Source organism: Fukomys damarensis, unplaced genomic scaffold (assembly GCF_012274545.1).
Source record: "Fukomys damarensis isolate Sample0158 unplaced genomic scaffold, DMR_v1.0_HiC HiC_scaffold_12, whole genome shotgun sequence".
In the NCBI taxonomy this organism is placed as follows: Eukaryota; Metazoa; Chordata; class Mammalia; order Rodentia; family Bathyergidae; genus Fukomys; species Fukomys damarensis.
Window position 1 is genome coordinate 55,907,624 of NW_022900924.1, and position 17,160 is coordinate 55,924,783.

A 17,160-nucleotide genomic window follows, 5' to 3' on the forward strand; every position below is an offset into this window, starting at 1 on the left:
AGACGGATGCAGAACCAGACACCAGGTCCCCCGGGCTCCTTCCACCCGGGCGCCTGGCTCGGCTCCAGGGCCGCGTGGACACAGGAGCAGCTGGGCGCCAGCTTCCTGGGCCCGTGAAGAGATTTTGTGCCGGACTTTCCGCTCTGGGCACTGCCTGGACCAGACCCAGAGGCCGGCCCACGAGCTGCCCTGTGTGTGGGGCCCGCTCTGCTCCCCATTCCGCGCCACCCCGGCCCTCAGCCACCCAGGCGGTGACAGCCTGTGGACGACGCAGGTGTCCGACTCATCCCGGCCCGCGCTCTTTGCTCTGTTTGAACCACACGTAGGTGTGACTTCAGAAGGCACAAGAGGGCCACAGCGCCCCTCACACCCAACCCCAGCAGCCAGGGCCCCCGGCACGCACCGGGCTCACTGTGGGTTTTGTCTTAAGCGCAGAGAGCAAAGGGCACTGCCCTGCAGTCCCGTCCTCACTTGATTCTTGGGCTGCTTTGCTCACTGCTGACAACCGGACAGGCCCTGGGGGGCCGTGTGGCGGCCGGGTCACCTGAGCTAGAGTAGTGGCAGGATGGTGACCCTAGAACGGCCTCACCTCAGAGTTTTGGAGCTCACAATGGGTATTTCTTGGGGCATTACATGCACTTTTTATTTTTGTTTGTCCGGCATCAGATCTCACTACATGGTCTAGGTTGACCTTGAGCTCACAGGACCCTTCAGCCTCAGCCTGCACAGGGTGGAATTACAGGCACTGACCAGTTTTAACCCGTGATGTTTCTGCTCCCTAGTGGGTTTACTGGGAAGCAATCCTGTTGTGACCCAAGGAACGCTTGCTTCCTCCAGAAAGCCCAACTCTGATTCCATCCTCCACACCCAGGAGAGCTGCCCAGCCCGCCCTGGCCAGCCGCTCCCCGCGAGGCCCAGGGGGGTGAAGAACTCGCTGGGGCTCCGGAGCCAGAGCACTGGGTCTGGGAGCAGAACCTGGGTATACTGGCTTGGCCCCGCCGCCTCTGATGACTTCGTAATCAGGGGAGCCCCGAACGTGCGTCCAGAGCCATCCGTCTGCCGCCGAAGCAGGGTCTCCGTCCCGTCTCCAGCACCGTCTGTGCCTGAGGGGCCGAATGTGGGCTGTGAGGACCAGAGCCAGGCCCGGCGCCGGTGCAGGAGACCCTGTGCTCGCTTCACCTCTGCTGTGTGAGCGGCTGTTGCATCGCCACCAGGTGTGGCAGTGCCCAGGGGCTTTGTCCAGGCTCTCACTGCCCTGTTCAAAGAATTTCACAGGACAAATGCCCATATGCTTAGTGTTTTACTAACAGCAAAGGAGGAATACAAGTGTAAAGAAGCGGTGCTGCGAACACACGACCTGAAGAAGAGAAAACAGGGCTGGGGATTAGCTCAGTGATTCTGCCACCCCTTTGAAAGTGCAAGGTCCTGAGTTCGATCCCTGATACAAAAAAAAAAAAAAAAGAGAGACAGAGAGAAAAAACATGTCCTGTGCAGGGGAACATACTATTTTTTTGTTTTTGGTACCGGCGATTGAACTCAAGACCTTGTGCTTAGGAGGCAGGCAACAGCACCACTGAGCTAAATCCCTGGCCCAGGGGACCGTAATATCGATGACGCCCAAGGCAGGTTGTGAAGCGTGAACCCCACAACTGGCTGTTTATAGAAGTGGCCTGGCTGAAGCCTACGTGCCAGGGTCAGAGTACCTCACACCCAAATTATCCCCACAACTAAAACCTTCAGGTTAGAGGGACAGTGTTCTAACTACAGCCATGTATTCTGTCTGCTCTGTTCCTAATTTGGGAATGCTTTGTCTGGTCCTTTATGGGCCTTGTTTACATTCATTTCCATAGAAACTGCACATAGCTGCCTTTACCCCAATTGATTCCCAGGAAAAGGCAGCGCCTGGGACTGGCCAGCCCGTTGGCTGCACCGGCCTTGGTCGTCTGGCTCCCACCTTCTCTCTCCTAGTTCTGTCTCTTAAGTGTGCTTATTCCCCAGGCCTCCACCCTATACTGGGCAGGTGGGGCCTGGAGCCCACTGCAGGGGTCTCCATTAGTCCTGCATCAGGGCGGCCACGGCATGGGCAGCAGGACAGTGGCTGTGTGGCCAGTGGCTGCTGTGTCCTTCGGTGTCAGCTCCTGGCCACCCTGCCCGGGGCCCTGCACTGCAGCCAGGACAGGCAGGGCGCCATGACTACAGGGCACGCCCGGCTGCCCAGCTGGCTCCCCAGGCCCTAATGCCTGCCTCATTTCCCCCGAGAGACACACACACGGTTCTTTATGGGTCGCTGTCTTCATACAGCTACCTCCTGCGGCAGAGGCTGTAGGCTCTACCTACAAGGGATGAAGGGCCCTCCACCTGAGATGTGGCTCATTGGTTGGGCTGTGGAAAACCTCTCTGAAGACAGTGAGGAAAGACTTGGTACCTGTATGTGCAGAGCTATGGAGCTTCCTGTTTAATGGCGGGAGACTAACTTCCCTGTTAGGTTGGGGATGTAGAACTCAAATATGAAAAGAAGCAGATCAGATTTTCACACTTCCTGCAGGGGCAAAGAAGGATGTTAGACAAGCTAGGTGTACCCATTTATACTCTACTCGATAGAGCCCCCAAATCCTGACAATTTTTTTTCTTAGAGCCTGTGGTTGAGAAACAGGTACTTTAACAGACGATATCCCACTATACGCCAGTAGGTGGCAGCCTAAGAACAGGAAACAGGGGCTTGGTGAAGTTTCACCACTACTCGTGGAAAAGCCACGGCTGTTCAAGGGGAACTCACTTGCTAGTAGGACCTACAGCAAAAGGGAGGCCAAAGCCTTCTGCTGCACCATCTGGTCATCTCCTACCGCCAGGAATGTGTCCCATGCACCCCAACATGTGCCCTTGATTGCTTGTAAAGAGGAGCGGCGGGAGAGGTTCTGCAGGCCGGGTTGACTGCTGAGAGCTGGACAGTCTGACAGACAGACAGACAGGGTACTGTGCACAGCGAGCAAAGAACGGCCCGTGTGCACCCAATGTACAAGACAAGCAGCGACATTCATGGAAGATCACAGCAGGGGGCGCTCAGGGCTCCAGGCCGGGAGAAACGTGGCACCCGTGGAAAAACGGCACCGCACCCAGGAAAGTAAAAAGTGTGCACACTCACGCACAGCAGGCTCTTGGAGTTTGGGGAGGTGCAGCGGCCCCCGGCTTCGCTGAGGGGTCTCCAGGTAGGAGTGGCAGAGCTTGAGGGTTCTGGTCGGGCACCAGGTCTGCCCGCGATCACCTGGTTAGGCGGGGAGAGGCCTGGCCGGGTCCCGCCCGTTACCAGAGCACTCGGCACCGATGTCGTTTCCATCGCTCGCTCGCCTGGCCACCACGGTGTCCCCGAGCAGGCACCCGCAGTGGGCCGCCAGGTGCAGTCTTTGCCGGGCGCCCCGGATTCCGCCCTCCAGCCGCAGCTTGGACGAGGCCTCCCGCAGGGATTTCCGTCAAACCCCAGGCTCCGAAGTGGAGCCGACGCTGAGCTCCTGCGGGCTCCGTGGCGACACCCCGGGGACTCCTACACAGGGTGGCTCCCGCACTCAGTCCCAGTCTGGTCCGCTCCAGGCCCTCACCACCGTCATGGGGCACCAGGGACTCCTTGGGGACTTTGCTCCTGTCCCCGACCCGAGAGACCACAGGCCCGGGCTGCAGAGCTGTGCAGAGCCAGCCTCAAGTGCTGCTCTGGATCCACACAGGAAAGGGGCCCGGGCCAGACACCCCAGCTGGGAGAAGAAAAGGCGGCGGAAGGCAGGTGCTCACAAAACGGACCGATGTTTTCCAATCCCGACCTACAATCGGCCAGGAAAGGTTAGAAAATGCAGAGAAGGAGAAGAAGGATGACTCCAGGGACGCACGCCCAGTGAGCCATGGGCGAATTTCCTCTTCTGGTTTTGCTTTGTAAAGGGGTGGAATTTTTAAAAAATCATGATTGGGATCCAGTGTATGTTGCTTTATTCATGAGAAAATTTCTGTAATTGTTTTCAAGTTGTTTTTTGGGGGTACCGGGATGGAACTCAGGTCCTTGCACTTTCGAGGCAGGCAGTGGAATCACTGAGCTAAATCTCCTCTCTTTTCATGTTATGTTTTTGAAAAACCACTTTTCAGCAGGGCACAGGGGTGCGCTTTGGGAGGCTGAGGTTGCAGGACCCAAATTCAAGTCCTGCCTGTCCCGGTGGGCAGTCGGGGGCTGGAGCGGACCACACGGTCTCAGGCACACTCGGTCCGTCCCTTCTGGGACTCCTGCTGCGGCAGCCTCGGCCCGGACACCCTCCCCTCACGGACAGGAGTTCTCCATTCAAGTCCCAGAAAAGGACCTCGCACCTCCCCAGGCCCGGGTGGGAACAGCCCCAGGCTTTGGGCTCCCACCCGGCCCTGCTGTCCTCTCCTGGGTTCAGAGCGAGCATGGTGGATTTCGACAGTGACACACCAGCTGCACAGGCGTTAGGAGGGGACACCTGGAGCCACCCCGAAGCAGTCTCCCTAGGAAGGAGAATGGAGCGAAGACGGCCACTCCCCTCCCCGTGACAGACACCTGCTCGGCCCCCCTAATCCACGCTGACTCCCACACCCGAGCACTGTGTCCACTCTGGTCAGCTCTCGGATCCCAGCCCCGGCCCAGCTTCCCTTCCCGTCCCTCTCCCAACACCACTCAGTCATGCCTTGGCCCTGGCACCCGTGGATCCAGTGGCTTTCGCTGCCTGCTGGACCCACACGGAGGGTCGCGTGGAGTGAGTGAGCAGACTCAGGGCCTGTGGGAGCAGCGTCTGCCCGAACTCCGCCCCAGCCCCACCTGCAGGGTTTCAGAGTCTCTGGTGCCCAGGCAATCAGACTGCAGCTGCAGGGCTGCAGGGACGGCCAGTGGAGAGCCGGGGACTCTGCTGGGCTGTGCGCCCAGGCTGAGGGCTGCCGTGGGGGCAGAAGGACCCCACATCTCCCCGTAATGTTCCGAGTATCGGGCCATGGCCTGTGCTTCTCATGGTGGTGAGGACCTCAGTGTGTCCCTGTAGAATGGGGAGAGGGTGGTAACCCAAGGTCACGGCTACCCAGGACATTTTATTAGACAAAAAGGTACTCAGTCTGCTGCTGAGTTTCAGGGGCCACCCCTGAGTAACACACCAGGGAACAAAGCAGATCTCAGCGCGTCCCGGAGAGTGCCTTGCTGCCATGTAAGTCAGAACTGGCCGGACATGTTGATCTGGGCCTGTGCCTCGTCCCCCAGCGGCCAGACTGCAGGGGCGTGGACGCAGGAGGTGACAGCCAGCAGCTGTGACCACTGGCTCTGGGGCCGCACCTGGGCCCGTCCCCCCAGGCTGAGACTGGGGGTGGCAGCTGGCCCTGTCCCGTGCAGGGCACCAGCGCCTGTCCTGTGGAGCCGAGGAACATCACCCTGAAGGCTGCTTCCTGTGGCCACTGGACCCTGTGCCAGTCTGTGAGCTTCCTTAGACTGGCAAAGGCGGTGCCACCACTGGACCAGGGACACTGCGCGGTCCGCTCCCTTCTCCCCGCACCTGGTCACACCGTGCAGCCTGGCCGGGAGGTGGCCTCACTCCTGGACCAAGAAGTTGATGAGGGCGGTCCTGGGGGACAGGATGGCCTTCTTGATGCTCCGCCCCTGCAGCAGCCGGGCTCCCAGCTGGCTCTGCAGAACCAGCTCGTGGACGCGGGCCTGGTCTCTCACCACCTGCTGGGGCACGGGGACCGTGCCACAGGCCTTGTTGTTGATCTGCAGGGAGAGGAGAGGTCGGCCTGAGAGCAGGCGCAGGGTGGTGGAGCCGGGACACAGGGAGGGCTCAGCTGTGGGTGGGGGACATGAGCGGGGAGACACAGATGGGCAGAGGGGTGGACGGACAGACAGCCTCTGCGTCCTGAGTCCAGCACAGCTGCGGCGGGAGCGAGGCCCCAAACCCTCAGCCTAGGCCACTTCCAGGCGGGAGCAGGCTGTGGGTTGGCGGAGGGCAGAGGTTGCCAGCAGCCAATTTCCAGGGGGTGATGCCAGCCACTTCGATGCCTGGTCCCACAGGGCACTCAGCGTGCCTACTCAGCAACCAGCCCATACTGTGTCTCCTGGACCACTCTTCTGGCTGAAGTGCGTCCACCAGTATAGAAAAAATTAACCCAAGCCAGGCATCTAGGGCCCATGCCCGTAATCTCAGCACCCGGGAGGCTGAGGCAGGAGAATTATTACAAGTTTGAAGCCAGCCTAGGCTCCACAGTGAGTTCAAGGCCAACCTGAACTACATGGCAAGACCTTATTTCAAAAGAAAAAAAACAAAAAACAAACCCTCAAAACCCAAAGAAATTGTAGAGGATAAACTATAAGGCAGTTATTTACGTATAAAATATTTAAACATTAAACCACACTCATTATTTCAATCCTAATTTACCACAAGAAAAGAAAAAGAAAAAAGGGTCTTCTTTCTTGGCACTAGAGATCAAACCCAGGGGTGCTCTGCCTCTGAGCTATAGCCACAGCCCTTTTATTTATTTAATGTTATTTAGTTTTGGTTGGGACAGGGTCTGGCTATGTAGTCCAGGCTGGCCTTGAACTTATAGTGATCCCCCGGCTCAGCCTCCTAAGTGCTAGGATTACAGGTGTGCACCACCACGCACGTTCTGTAGATCTTAAACTTGTGACTTTCCTGCCTCAGCCTCCTTAAGCGCTGAGACTGCAGGCACGCACCATTGTGCATGGCAAAGATAAGTTCACGGAGCTTTTCTGAGCTGTATTTTCCAGCAACCTCACTGACTCCCTCTTTGCACGAATCGCCACCCAAAACGCCACCAGGTGCAGCTGAATGAGGCGCAGTCTGTCCCCCCAGATCAGCAGAGCAGGCCAGGCTCCTTTCCTTCCAGTCCCCACTCTGGGGTGTGGCTGGGGCGGTGGAAGTCACACTCACCAGGACGGCCACCTGCACCACGTCAGGCTGCTGGAGGACCTGCGGATCCACGGTGGGCCAGGCCTGCTGCAGCACGCCGCTGTCCCAGGCGTAGCAGGCACAGAGTTTGCGGGGCACCAGCGCCAGGCCTGCAACACCAAGGCACGGGGTTGGACCCAGCGAGCAGAGCACGGAGGTCCCTCGGCCCCACACAGCCTGGAGTCCCTGGCTCGCCACACCCTGTGGTCGGCACAGAGCCCGGCTGCAGCGGCGCCGGCATCTCCGCGGCCTGGCACAGGGGTCCCAGGAGCACCGGCCCAGGGCCTGGGTGTCCACCGGGATGCGTGCAGTGGGGACAGACGCAGGACGGCGCGGGTCCTCACACCCCAGCTGGAGCGCACCCTGACCTTGCTTTGTCACTGTGGCTCTGGGGGTCAAACAGGTGTGCTAAGCACCTCCAGCCCCTTTCTTTAACAAAACTCTGCTGTAGGTTTTTCCCCAAGGAACATTCATCACTTTTTCACCCCTTTTCCAGTGCTGGGGATTGAACCGGGGCCTCCCACCCGCTAGGCAAGCAGTGTCCCACAGTTACATCCCCAGCCCTCTTGTAATTGGAAAAGACATTTAAAGAGAAACTTTTTCCATGCTGTGACATCGGTTTAGGGTTTTGCTTCTAGTTTTTGTAACGGGAATCTCACAACTCGAGGCAATGAAAGCAGCTTAACCTGAAGTAATTCTAAATTCACAGGAAGCTACAAAGAAAGGTTGAGGCGGCCTGCAGGCCCGCGCACAGCAAGAATACGGCACAGTTGCGAGGCCGGAAACATGGGGAAGACACCGGCCCACAGGCTCCCGCATACCTGCCCAGAGCTCCGAGGTCAGATGCGGGGCCATCGGGGCAGCCATCACCACCAGGGCACAGAGCGCGTCCTCGAACTCAGAGCTGTGCAGAACGAGCCGCCGAGAGGCTTGCTGGGGGACACGAGAGCACAGGTGATCACCCTTGGGCTCCGGCCTGGCTTCCCGTGCCGCACGGCACCCGCCCGGTGCCCTCTCGCAGCTCGGCCAGGGACCCGGTCAGTCTCCCCTGCCCGGGCCGCGTCTGCTCGGGGCTCTCACACTAACATGTGAGCGCCGTCTGTTCCGCGGGTCGCCATCTTTTGGCTGCATATCTGTGACAATGGTTTTGGACAGCTTTCATCTGTCTTCTACGGTGAGGCATTCATTGCAATATTCTAAAAGCATCGACTCCTCTGTAGTCAAATCTGTAGCCCTTTTCTCTTTACTCCTCAGTGCTGGGGTTGAACTTGGGCCTCAGCACTGTGGGAGGCCGCCAGTCCCCTTCACGAAGCCCCGAGGCTCTGCTCCACAGCACCCGCGGGCTGCGGGTGTAGCTCAGCACCACTGCCTGCCTCAGAAGCGCAAGGTCCTGAGTTCGAGGGGCTTGTTGGCAAATTCTCCTTTTCTGGAGCAAAACAGAGTTCCACGTCACAGGACAGAGAGGCCCTGCAAGGCCTGGTTTCTGCTTTAGTGAGAATTATTCTGACCCTTCTGGATTAAGTGGAAACTGCCAGGCAGCACAGGAAGGAGGAGCTGAGAAGAGAGGCCCATGCCTGGTTCTGGGCTCGCTGGGCCTGCGGGTCACCCGGCTTGGTCAGGGAATCTGAGAAAGCTTCTAGCCACAGGCAGGCTGTGGGGGTGACCTCTACTGAGGGGGTGACACCGCAGGACCTCACCTCTGCCACACCTCACCGCCCCTCCACCACCAGCAGGTGGAGACGCCGGCCACTCACCGCGAGGGCATTGCTGAGACCCATGAGCTGCGCGATCGCGGAGTGCAGGGAGAAGTCCTCCGTGAAGTGGGCGGTCACCTGACGGTAGGAGAGGAGTTACTCACTTTCTCCAAGATTCCTCTAAATTCTCCAGAAAAATAATTCTCAGAACAGCTGAAATTAGCCAGGCATGGTGGAGCACCGCCTGTGATCCCAGCCCTTGGGAGGCTGAGGCAGGAGGATTGCTGAGTTCGAGGACAGCCTGAGCTACAGAGTGAGACTCTGTCTCAAAAACAAAACAAAAAAAAGCTGAAGTTAAATGAGTTCCGAGATATGTATAAGACAAGGTCTGCAACCTCAGACAGGCGCTGTTTCGCTGCCCGCTCTCCAGTCCAGCTCAGGGCTGTCTGGCTAGTGGGGCCGCCCTTCCTCTGCACACCCCAGCCAGGTGAGCGCGGCCTGTCCCGCAGGGAGGACTTGGAGGGGTTGGTGGACACCTTTCTTGGGGAGCCCTGACCCAGCTAGAGCCCGGATGGCGGCAGCTGACTGAGCAGGCTTTGTCTGTCCGGGTTGAGAGGGCAGAGGGTCTCCACCCCAGTCTGACCTGGGCGACCACGGCGTTCCTGTACTGCCACAGCCTCCTGGCCTCCGCCTTCTCCTCGGCCTGCAGCAGCGTGGGCTGGGCGTCCATCCCAGAGGCCCTGGCCTCGATGAACCGGGTCACCAGGGACCACAGGCGCTGCTGCCACCTCAGCACCCCTGGGAGGGCATCGGCTGCGTGGGAGGAGGGAGAGAGAGGGCACTGGTGGGAGCCAGGCAGAGCCCAAGACCCGGGGGACCTGGGGACCACCGCCTGCCAGCTGTCCCTGCCCAGTGAGGGCGGAGGTGCAGCAGGATGGGTAGCAGCTGGCACAGTATGACATCCTCTAGGACACTGCACCCTGGCTGTGTGTGTGTGGCACTGGGGTTGAAACCAGGCTTCACACTGAGCTACATCCGTGGTCCTTTCGTTTTTAAATTCTGAGGCAGTGTCTCCTTGAGTCACTAAGTTGCCCACACTGGGCTCGACCTTGTGGTCCTCCTGCCTCAGCCTCCCAGAGGACTGGGATCGGAGGCCTGCAGCCCCGTGGTTCTGACGTGCGTGTTTGTGTTCACACTGCTACCGCAGAGCCATGCTGTCAGGGCCAGACACTGCCCCCCTTGTCCAGCAGGACCCGGTGTCTCATCCTGAGGGCCACACGACTTTGGGGACAGAGCCCAGGGGAGGCAGGGCGGCCCCCGGGGGGCAGGATCGCAGGGACCGCAGGCCTGGCCCCCAGGAGGGGGGCCAATGTTCTAGCGGCACTTTTCAGCCGCTGGGACCAGCCAGGGTGCTGAGAGACGTGACACTCAGAGCCATCTGTCCCCAGGCCGACCGCATCCCAGAGCCGGCACCGTGCCCCAGAGCAGATGCCCGGGCACCGGCCTGAGGCCTGGGGTTTGCGTTTGTGACAAGCTCCCCACAGACCGCAAGGTGACAGCCACTGGGGACCCAGTCCAGCCGGCCAGGCCGGGCACGTCGGCTGCTGTTGGGAACCCGAATCACAAGGGGAAGCAGAACCGGCTCCGCGCCATCGCTCGGGGTCAGGGCAGCCGGAGGAGGCGGCGGGGCTCACTCTTCACGTCCCACAGGAGGTCCTTCTCGGGTGGCGCAGCAAAGAGCAGGAAGAGCCGCGTGGTGTCCACGCCGTACTGTGCCACCACATCCTCGGGGTCCACGCCGTTGTGCTTGGACTTGCTCATCTTCTCCCACGTGACCGCCAGCGGAGCCCGCGTCTCCACGTGGACCGGAACCGGACCTACTGGAAGAGAACAGACTCTGAGAGGGTGGCCAGGCAGAGCCCATGGGAAGACCTGGGGTGAGCCAGGTGGGGTGGCGTACGCACTCGGGAGGCTGAGGCAGGAGGATCGCCATGAGTTCAAGGCCAGCCTGGGATAAAAATAAAACGAAACAAAACAAAAAGAGAAAGAGAGGAGAGGAAGGAAGAAAGAAGGAACGAACCGGGCAGGCAAGGGTAAGAGTGTCGGAAGAATCCTGTGACCTACTCCACAGGTGCCTCTCACCCCTTCTCTCCTGCAGAACAAAGATGGTTTATTCTGATAGCCGAGTGCCCCAGCCTGCTATGAATCCACATCAACAACCCCTCGGAGCGGATCACTTCTCCACACAAAGCGCAGTCGCGGCCCAGCTGGACCCAGGTGCAGCATCAGGGAGGCCCAAGCCCGGCAGCCTCCGCCATCAGGGGCCGCAGAGACGCCTAGGCCCTCGGGGACCTGACCACACCCTTGGGGCTGGAGGGGCGGAGCCTCTCGACCGGGCGCAGGGCGGAGCTCCCAAGGCCACTGTGTCCCTTTGTAAGGGAAACTGAGGCAGGCCAGGACCCAGCCCGGTGACCCTCAGGTGTTTTGCTCCGACTCCCCAGACACTGTCCTCAGCAAACGCGAGAGGGCCGGCCACAGCCACAGCCACTGCCCGGCCCGGAGTCCCCGTGGGAAGAGATGCCCTGCGGTGCCAGCCAGGTGTGGATCTGGGGAAGCACCCCAGCCTGGCAGGGTCCAGCTAGCCTGTTAGCACTGTTGTGAAAGCGGGAAAAAGCATCTTTCTGCGCAGAGAAGCCGAGAAGATGGAAGAAGATGCTCGATTTTAGCACATGTGGCTCCTAAGTGCGCAGTTAGGCAAATGTCTGAATTTCCATCAGCTGGCGGCCTTTGTGCAGTGTGCAAACCAAACAGCTATCCATGGGCAACCTTGCCGGTCACACAGGGAACACTTCCTTCACAGCTGAGATTTACGTGGCCTTAGATTGGCTCCTTTCTTCACTGGTCTGTGCCGGAGCAACACTGGCAATTTCCGATTCTCCAACTTTTTTCTTCCCCATAGAGCAGCTAGGTTCAGGGGCAGCCCGCTGAGGGGTGGGTCTCCGCACCCGGCCCTCTCACCTGTGAGGTCCACCTGCTCCCGGGGCAGGTACTGTCCAGACGGCAGGCGGAACGTCTGTCCCTTGATGAGGCCCTGTGGCAGCAGCTTGTGGAAGGGCTCCCTGAGGAAGAGAAAGGCAGACTGAGGCCGGCACCAAGCAGGGCCAACGGAGGGCAGGGCAGGGCGGCTTCTCCCGCGGGCTGTCTGCCAATCCGTGGAATGGGCCCGAGCGAGGGAGTCCCTTGGGCAATTTAGGAACCACTGCGGCCCGGCTTTCACTCCACGGGGGGCAGCCTCAGGACAGGGTGCTCGTGCGCCGCCCACCCACACAGGGGCGGGGTCCCCAGTGGGACCCCGCGACCTCAAGGGGCTGCGCCTAAGCGGGGCAACCAATCGGTGGGGCGCTGGAGTGGTCCCCCGGGACTTATTCCCAGGTCTGTCTGTGAAAATCAGGCTCCCCGTCACGCATCGGAGAAATCTAGGCGAAGCACATGCTCAGCCCCAGCGCCAGAACAGAGACCTTGGCACAGGAGAAAGGAGAGCGGGTCTGGAGCCAGCATAAAGAGGAGGAGGAAAAGCGATAGCGTGAGGCTCCACGCTGGGAGGAGCCTGGCCCACCACTGCCCGCTCCTCGGAATGAGCAACCTGCTGGAATCTGACTTCACCCAGCTGTTTTGCTGAAGGCTGCATCCTCCAGCTTCATCTTTCAAACTCTCCAGGAGGCTGAGGCAGGAGGATTGCCATGAGTTTGAGTCGCCTGGGCTACATAGTGAGTTTAAGGCCAGCCTGTACTACATAGTGAGATCCGGTCTCAAAACGCTCCCCCACGAGTGTTGAAGAAGGTGTAGCATGCATGGGAACCTCGTGTCTTCCCGAGGTCACAGCACTGCAGGGTCACCCCAAATGGTTCAGTGGGGACAGGGATGCCCCAGCCTCTCTGCCACCATCTGGACCTCACTGGGCCACAGGTGGCACTTCCTCCTCCCCCAGACCACATCGCAGGACCCTGGGTGCCTGGCACAGACGCCCAGGGGTGGGGTGGAATGTGTTATTTATCCCACAGCGTGCCGAGTGCCTGCTGCGTGCCTGGCACTGAGGACCCTGGTCCTCAGGAGCAGAACTGCTGCTCAACACGGCAGAGCTGTGTGTGGGAGCAGGGGCCGGTTGCACTGCAGTCCCAGCCCCTCAGCCTGGCCACCAGGGACACCGCCCCTGCCTTTACGTGACTCTGCTCTCTCCAAATGTCGCCTGTTGGGGTTTCCATCCAGATGCCCCCAGAGCCTCATGTGGTCAGAGGTGGGCCTTACAGGCACTGAGTGGACCCTTCGGCTGGCTTGGGGTGTGGAGGTGGGGTCTGGTCAGGGGAGGCTGACCTCTGTGCTCTGCCCCCTCGGTACCGTGCCCTGAGCTGCTCTCCTCAGCCAGACCCTTCCAAAATGCCCTTCATGATGCCAGCAACTATGGACTGAACCCTACAAACAGCAAGACAAAACCAACCTCTCCTCCTTGAAGCCGTGGGTGCCAGGCATCGTGTCTCAGCATGTGCCGCTGGGTCCTTACACTGTTCCCTGAACCGTTATTAAAGCGCCTCCCTGGCCTGGTGATGCACTGGGGCCTGGGTGCCTGCCTGGCATGCGCGAGGCCCTGGTTTCCATCCTAGCAGTGAGAAAACAGAGCACCCGAGTCTGCCCAGACTTGCCTCGGCCTTCTGGGCTCTGCCGCAGGGAGGGGAGCTCCCACTGCGAACCGAACCACTGCTTCCCGCTGCTGTGTCCAATGCGACCCTGGCCCTGGCCCTGGCCCCATCCCCACAGGTGTGCTTTAATCCCACGTGCAGGCGCCTGGCAACCGGCTGTCTTCCCCTCCTGAGAGGAGCAGGAGGGTGAAGCGCTGAGCCCAGCAACATCAGCTGTTCAAACTGAATCGAGCGGGCTTCAAGAGAGAATAAATAAACCTCCCAGGGTGAGGACCATGTGAGGGGACAAGGGGTCAACATGTGAGCAGGGTGCTACGGCCAGGGGTCTTGTGGGGAGGGCTGCACAGTGGGCTGTGTCAGGAAGGCCCTCAGGAGAGCGGGGACAGTGGGGACAGCAGGATCGTCCGTCCTGAGTCCTCCCAGGTCCCGGCTCCGGGACCCCCACAGGGCTTGGGACAGGATGCGCACCCCCGGGTAGCTCACAGCCCGCTCGGAGGTGGTCACATTCACTCGGTCGGCGCGGACTTGCATGACAGCAGACAGCAGAGCACAGACGAGTGGGCCAGGAGCCGGCGCTGACCGGAAGGCAGGGGCCGAGGGCCTGGGAGCCAGGGATGAGTGTCCAGGACCTCTGGGGCACAGAGCCCACCACCATCATCATGTTCCCAGGCTGGGCTTGAACTTGTGATCCTCCTGCCTCGGCCTCCCAGAGAGCTGGGATTGCAAGGGTGGACACCACACCCTGGATGCCCAGCCAAGCAGAGGCACCTCTGAAGCAGCACAGCTGCAGTCCCAAGCCCCACTTGAGATACCGACGGGGTCCCAGGCTATGGAAACAGCCTCGAGAACTCTGATGTACACAGACTTCAGGAGCACACACGCAGCCCACGGGTCTTGCTCTTCTCCCAGCTCCTGAGCCCCCCAGAAATCCCCCGGGGAGGTCTGCGTTGCTCACCACAGAAAGCGGTGGAAATGTTTCCTAAGGCCTGCGCAGGGTGGGCGCTGCAGTGGCTTCTGGGGCCGGCACTACCCTGGCCCCGTGACTCACCAGGGGTCGGAGGATGGCCCCACACCCATGTGGAGGGCTGGGGAGCCCTCAGAGCAAATCTCTCGGGGGAAGGGGAGCGTGGAAAATAATCTGCCAACTTGAAAAGGATTTTAAAAGCCCAAAACAGACAAGGCATAGTGGTGCACAGAGGGAAGGCTGAGGCAGGAGGGTCATCCCAAGTTCAAGGTCAGCTGGGCAGCACAGGAATCACAAGAGCAACCTGGACTACAGAGCTAGATCCGGCCTTGGAACAACAAACAACAAACAACCCCCGAAAACTGTGCGACGTGTGGCTATCCCTTAACTTGACGGTAAACGCCGATTCCAGGCACACCTGCAGCCTCTGTCAGTTTGAAACATATTTGAATAGAAACAAAACCATACCAGAAACTATACTTCAAAGTCAGAGCAAATGTTCCAAGTTTTCCTCGGTAGATACATTTTTAAACCATTAAAAACAAGGCATAAAAACAGCCAGGCCCTGTGCTATAGGGCAGTTGGCCATTGTTTAATTGGTTGATGATGTCTACAAATAACTATTCAGAAAGTGAGAGAAATATGCCCTGTTGTTAAGGAGCCCAAACATGGTCTTTGTTCTAAGCCCTGTGAGAAATAAACATCGCTCGTGTGACCCTGGGTCTGTAACCTTAACCTCTACCCAATTCTCACTTTCCCAGGAGGAATTCTTTCCAGGAAGAGACTTTTACCTGTTTAGTCAAGAGATTAAACTCTATTTATTTAAACAAATGTTCACTAAGAATATATGATGTGCCGCCGTGGAGGCTGAGGCAGGAGGGTCGCCATGAATTTGAGCTGGGCTACATAGTGAGTTCAAGGCCAGACCGAACTACATAGGGAGACCCTGTTTCAAAACAAACGGGGTTGGGGGAAGAGTCCATGCTATCCACAGGACCAAGACAGTATCAGGACATTGTCCCGAGGGCAATCTAGAGCCGGGTAAGAAGTGTGACACAGGACTGAGTCCCGGACCCTGAGGCTCAGACATGAGCATGGCGGTGGTGCTTTGAATGTGGCCTGTGTCCTCCTGCAGCTCAGTTTCTGTTTACACACGAAGGTCTCTAGGACAAACGGGAAGAAAGTTAGTTTAAGCGTTTAATTTACCTCCTAAATTAGTTTTCTCTCCAGCAGACTCCTCTTAATCCACTTGCTGGGCACAGAGTCAGGGAGCTGCTCAGAGGGCCAGGAGGGCAGTGCCACAGAGTGCTTCATCTGAATGGAGCCGGGTCCCTGCCTTACAGAGCCTTAAAAGCCCCATGTTTTTCATTGCTCTTTTGGTACCAGGAATCGAACTCAGGCCCTTGCACTTACCAGCAGGTGCTGTGCTGCAGAGGTACAACCCTCCCCTGCCCAAGCTCTGTGTTTTTGTTTTTTTGGTACCGGGATCAAACTCGGGCCCTTGTGCTTGCGAGGCAGGCAGCGGAACCACGGAGCTGCATCCCTGGCCCTAAGAGAGCCTTGATTCTTGTCCTAACCAACTTCAGAGCCTGGCAGGACCACAATGGTGGGATGGAAAGCCTGGGGCTGACCAGCCTCGGGGTCTTTCTTACAAAGACCCCCGAGTATGGCAGGGGCATCTGTGTGGAGGAAACTGAGAGAAAGTCACGGTCCAGTCCAGAGAAGCAACCATGGGATGGAAGAAGGAGAAGGAAAACCTCGCTGAGAGGCTGAGGCCACGGGCTGGCCCTCGTGTGGGTCTGGCACCGAATCCGTGGTACCTGCGCAGTCCAGAAAGCCCCAGGCAGACCTCTGATTTCCAGACCTTGGGTTGGTAGCGTCTCCAGGAAACAGGAGATGCCAATGCAAATCTTCTCTAGCAGAAGGGCCGCAGAAATCCCGCAAATAAAGACTCAAGGCAGACCAGCCCAGAGTTAGAAATTGCGTGTGGCAGAAGCACGCGTGGCGGGGCACACTTATAAACCCAGCACTCTGGGAGGCTGAGGCGGGAGGATTGCAAGTTTGAGCCCAGTCTGAAAATTTAGCAAGACTCTGTCTCGAAATAAAAATTAAAAATGGCCAAGAATGTAGCTCAGTATAAAGGCCCTGAGTTCAATCCTTAGTACTGACACACACACACACACACACACACACACAATCATCTTCACCCCAACACAAAGCATGAGAAAAGGAAAAGCAATAAGAAGAAACAATAATAAACTAAATATGATTCATAATCACCTTAGAATATAGCACTATCAGTCAGATACTGTAAAAGTTATGTTTAATATATATTTGGGAAATAAAGGATTGAAATATAGCAAGACTGTCAAAAACAATACAGGAGAAGACCTTCTAGAAATGAATACTATTATAACTGAAATAAAAAGCTCAAAGGATGGATTGATCAGCAGATTAGAGACTGGAAGATAGATGTAAATAAGTCGCCCTTAGTCGGGGGACAGAGGCAGCGGGTGCAAGAGGACAGGCAAGAGACGTGGGGCTGGGACAGGGTTGAGTATCCCCGACTCTGCAGTCACCGAGGAACAGCGGGAGCGGGGTGAGGAAGGCAGCGTGGGCAGGGACAACGACAGAGCCTGTAAGGTGCCAGCTGCAGAGCGGAGGAGCCCCAGCCCAGGCGGAGTGAGCAGAGAGAAATCCACAGCAGGAGGAGCAGATGGCAGCAGCAGAGACGGAGAGGTCCATGGACGGGGGAGAGGGGCACAGACAGCACCGGCCTTGGGCTGCTCGGTGGCTGCCCAGGGGCTGGGGACACAGCCGGCTGAGGACTCCCTGCTCCACGGACGCGTCTGTTCACAGGGATGTGCAGGGAC

The 17,160-nt window shown here is 58.5% G+C and overlaps 1 protein-coding gene across 1 annotated transcript in view; it reads right to left on the bottom strand.

Annotated features, from left to right (window-relative positions):
- Nucleotides 1-1,436: 1,436 nt before the first annotated feature.
- Nucleotides 1,437-17,160, bottom strand: part of Lars2 (leucyl-tRNA synthetase 2, mitochondrial) — a 96,190-nt gene continuing 80,466 nt past the window's right edge. Inside the window, exons 15-21 of the mRNA XM_033762707.1 lie at nucleotides 11,648-11,748; nucleotides 10,324-10,506; nucleotides 9,273-9,442; nucleotides 8,690-8,767; nucleotides 7,757-7,868; nucleotides 6,918-7,045; nucleotides 1,437-5,743 (exon numbers count right to left, since the gene is read on the bottom strand). Coding sequence (XP_033618598.1) covers nucleotides 5,564-5,743; nucleotides 6,918-7,045; nucleotides 7,757-7,868; nucleotides 8,690-8,767; nucleotides 9,273-9,442; nucleotides 10,324-10,506; nucleotides 11,648-11,748 — 952 coding nt within the window. The 3' untranslated portion in view covers nucleotides 1,437-5,563. The remainder of the gene's footprint in view (nucleotides 5,744-6,917; nucleotides 7,046-7,756; nucleotides 7,869-8,689; nucleotides 8,768-9,272; nucleotides 9,443-10,323; nucleotides 10,507-11,647; nucleotides 11,749-17,160) is intronic.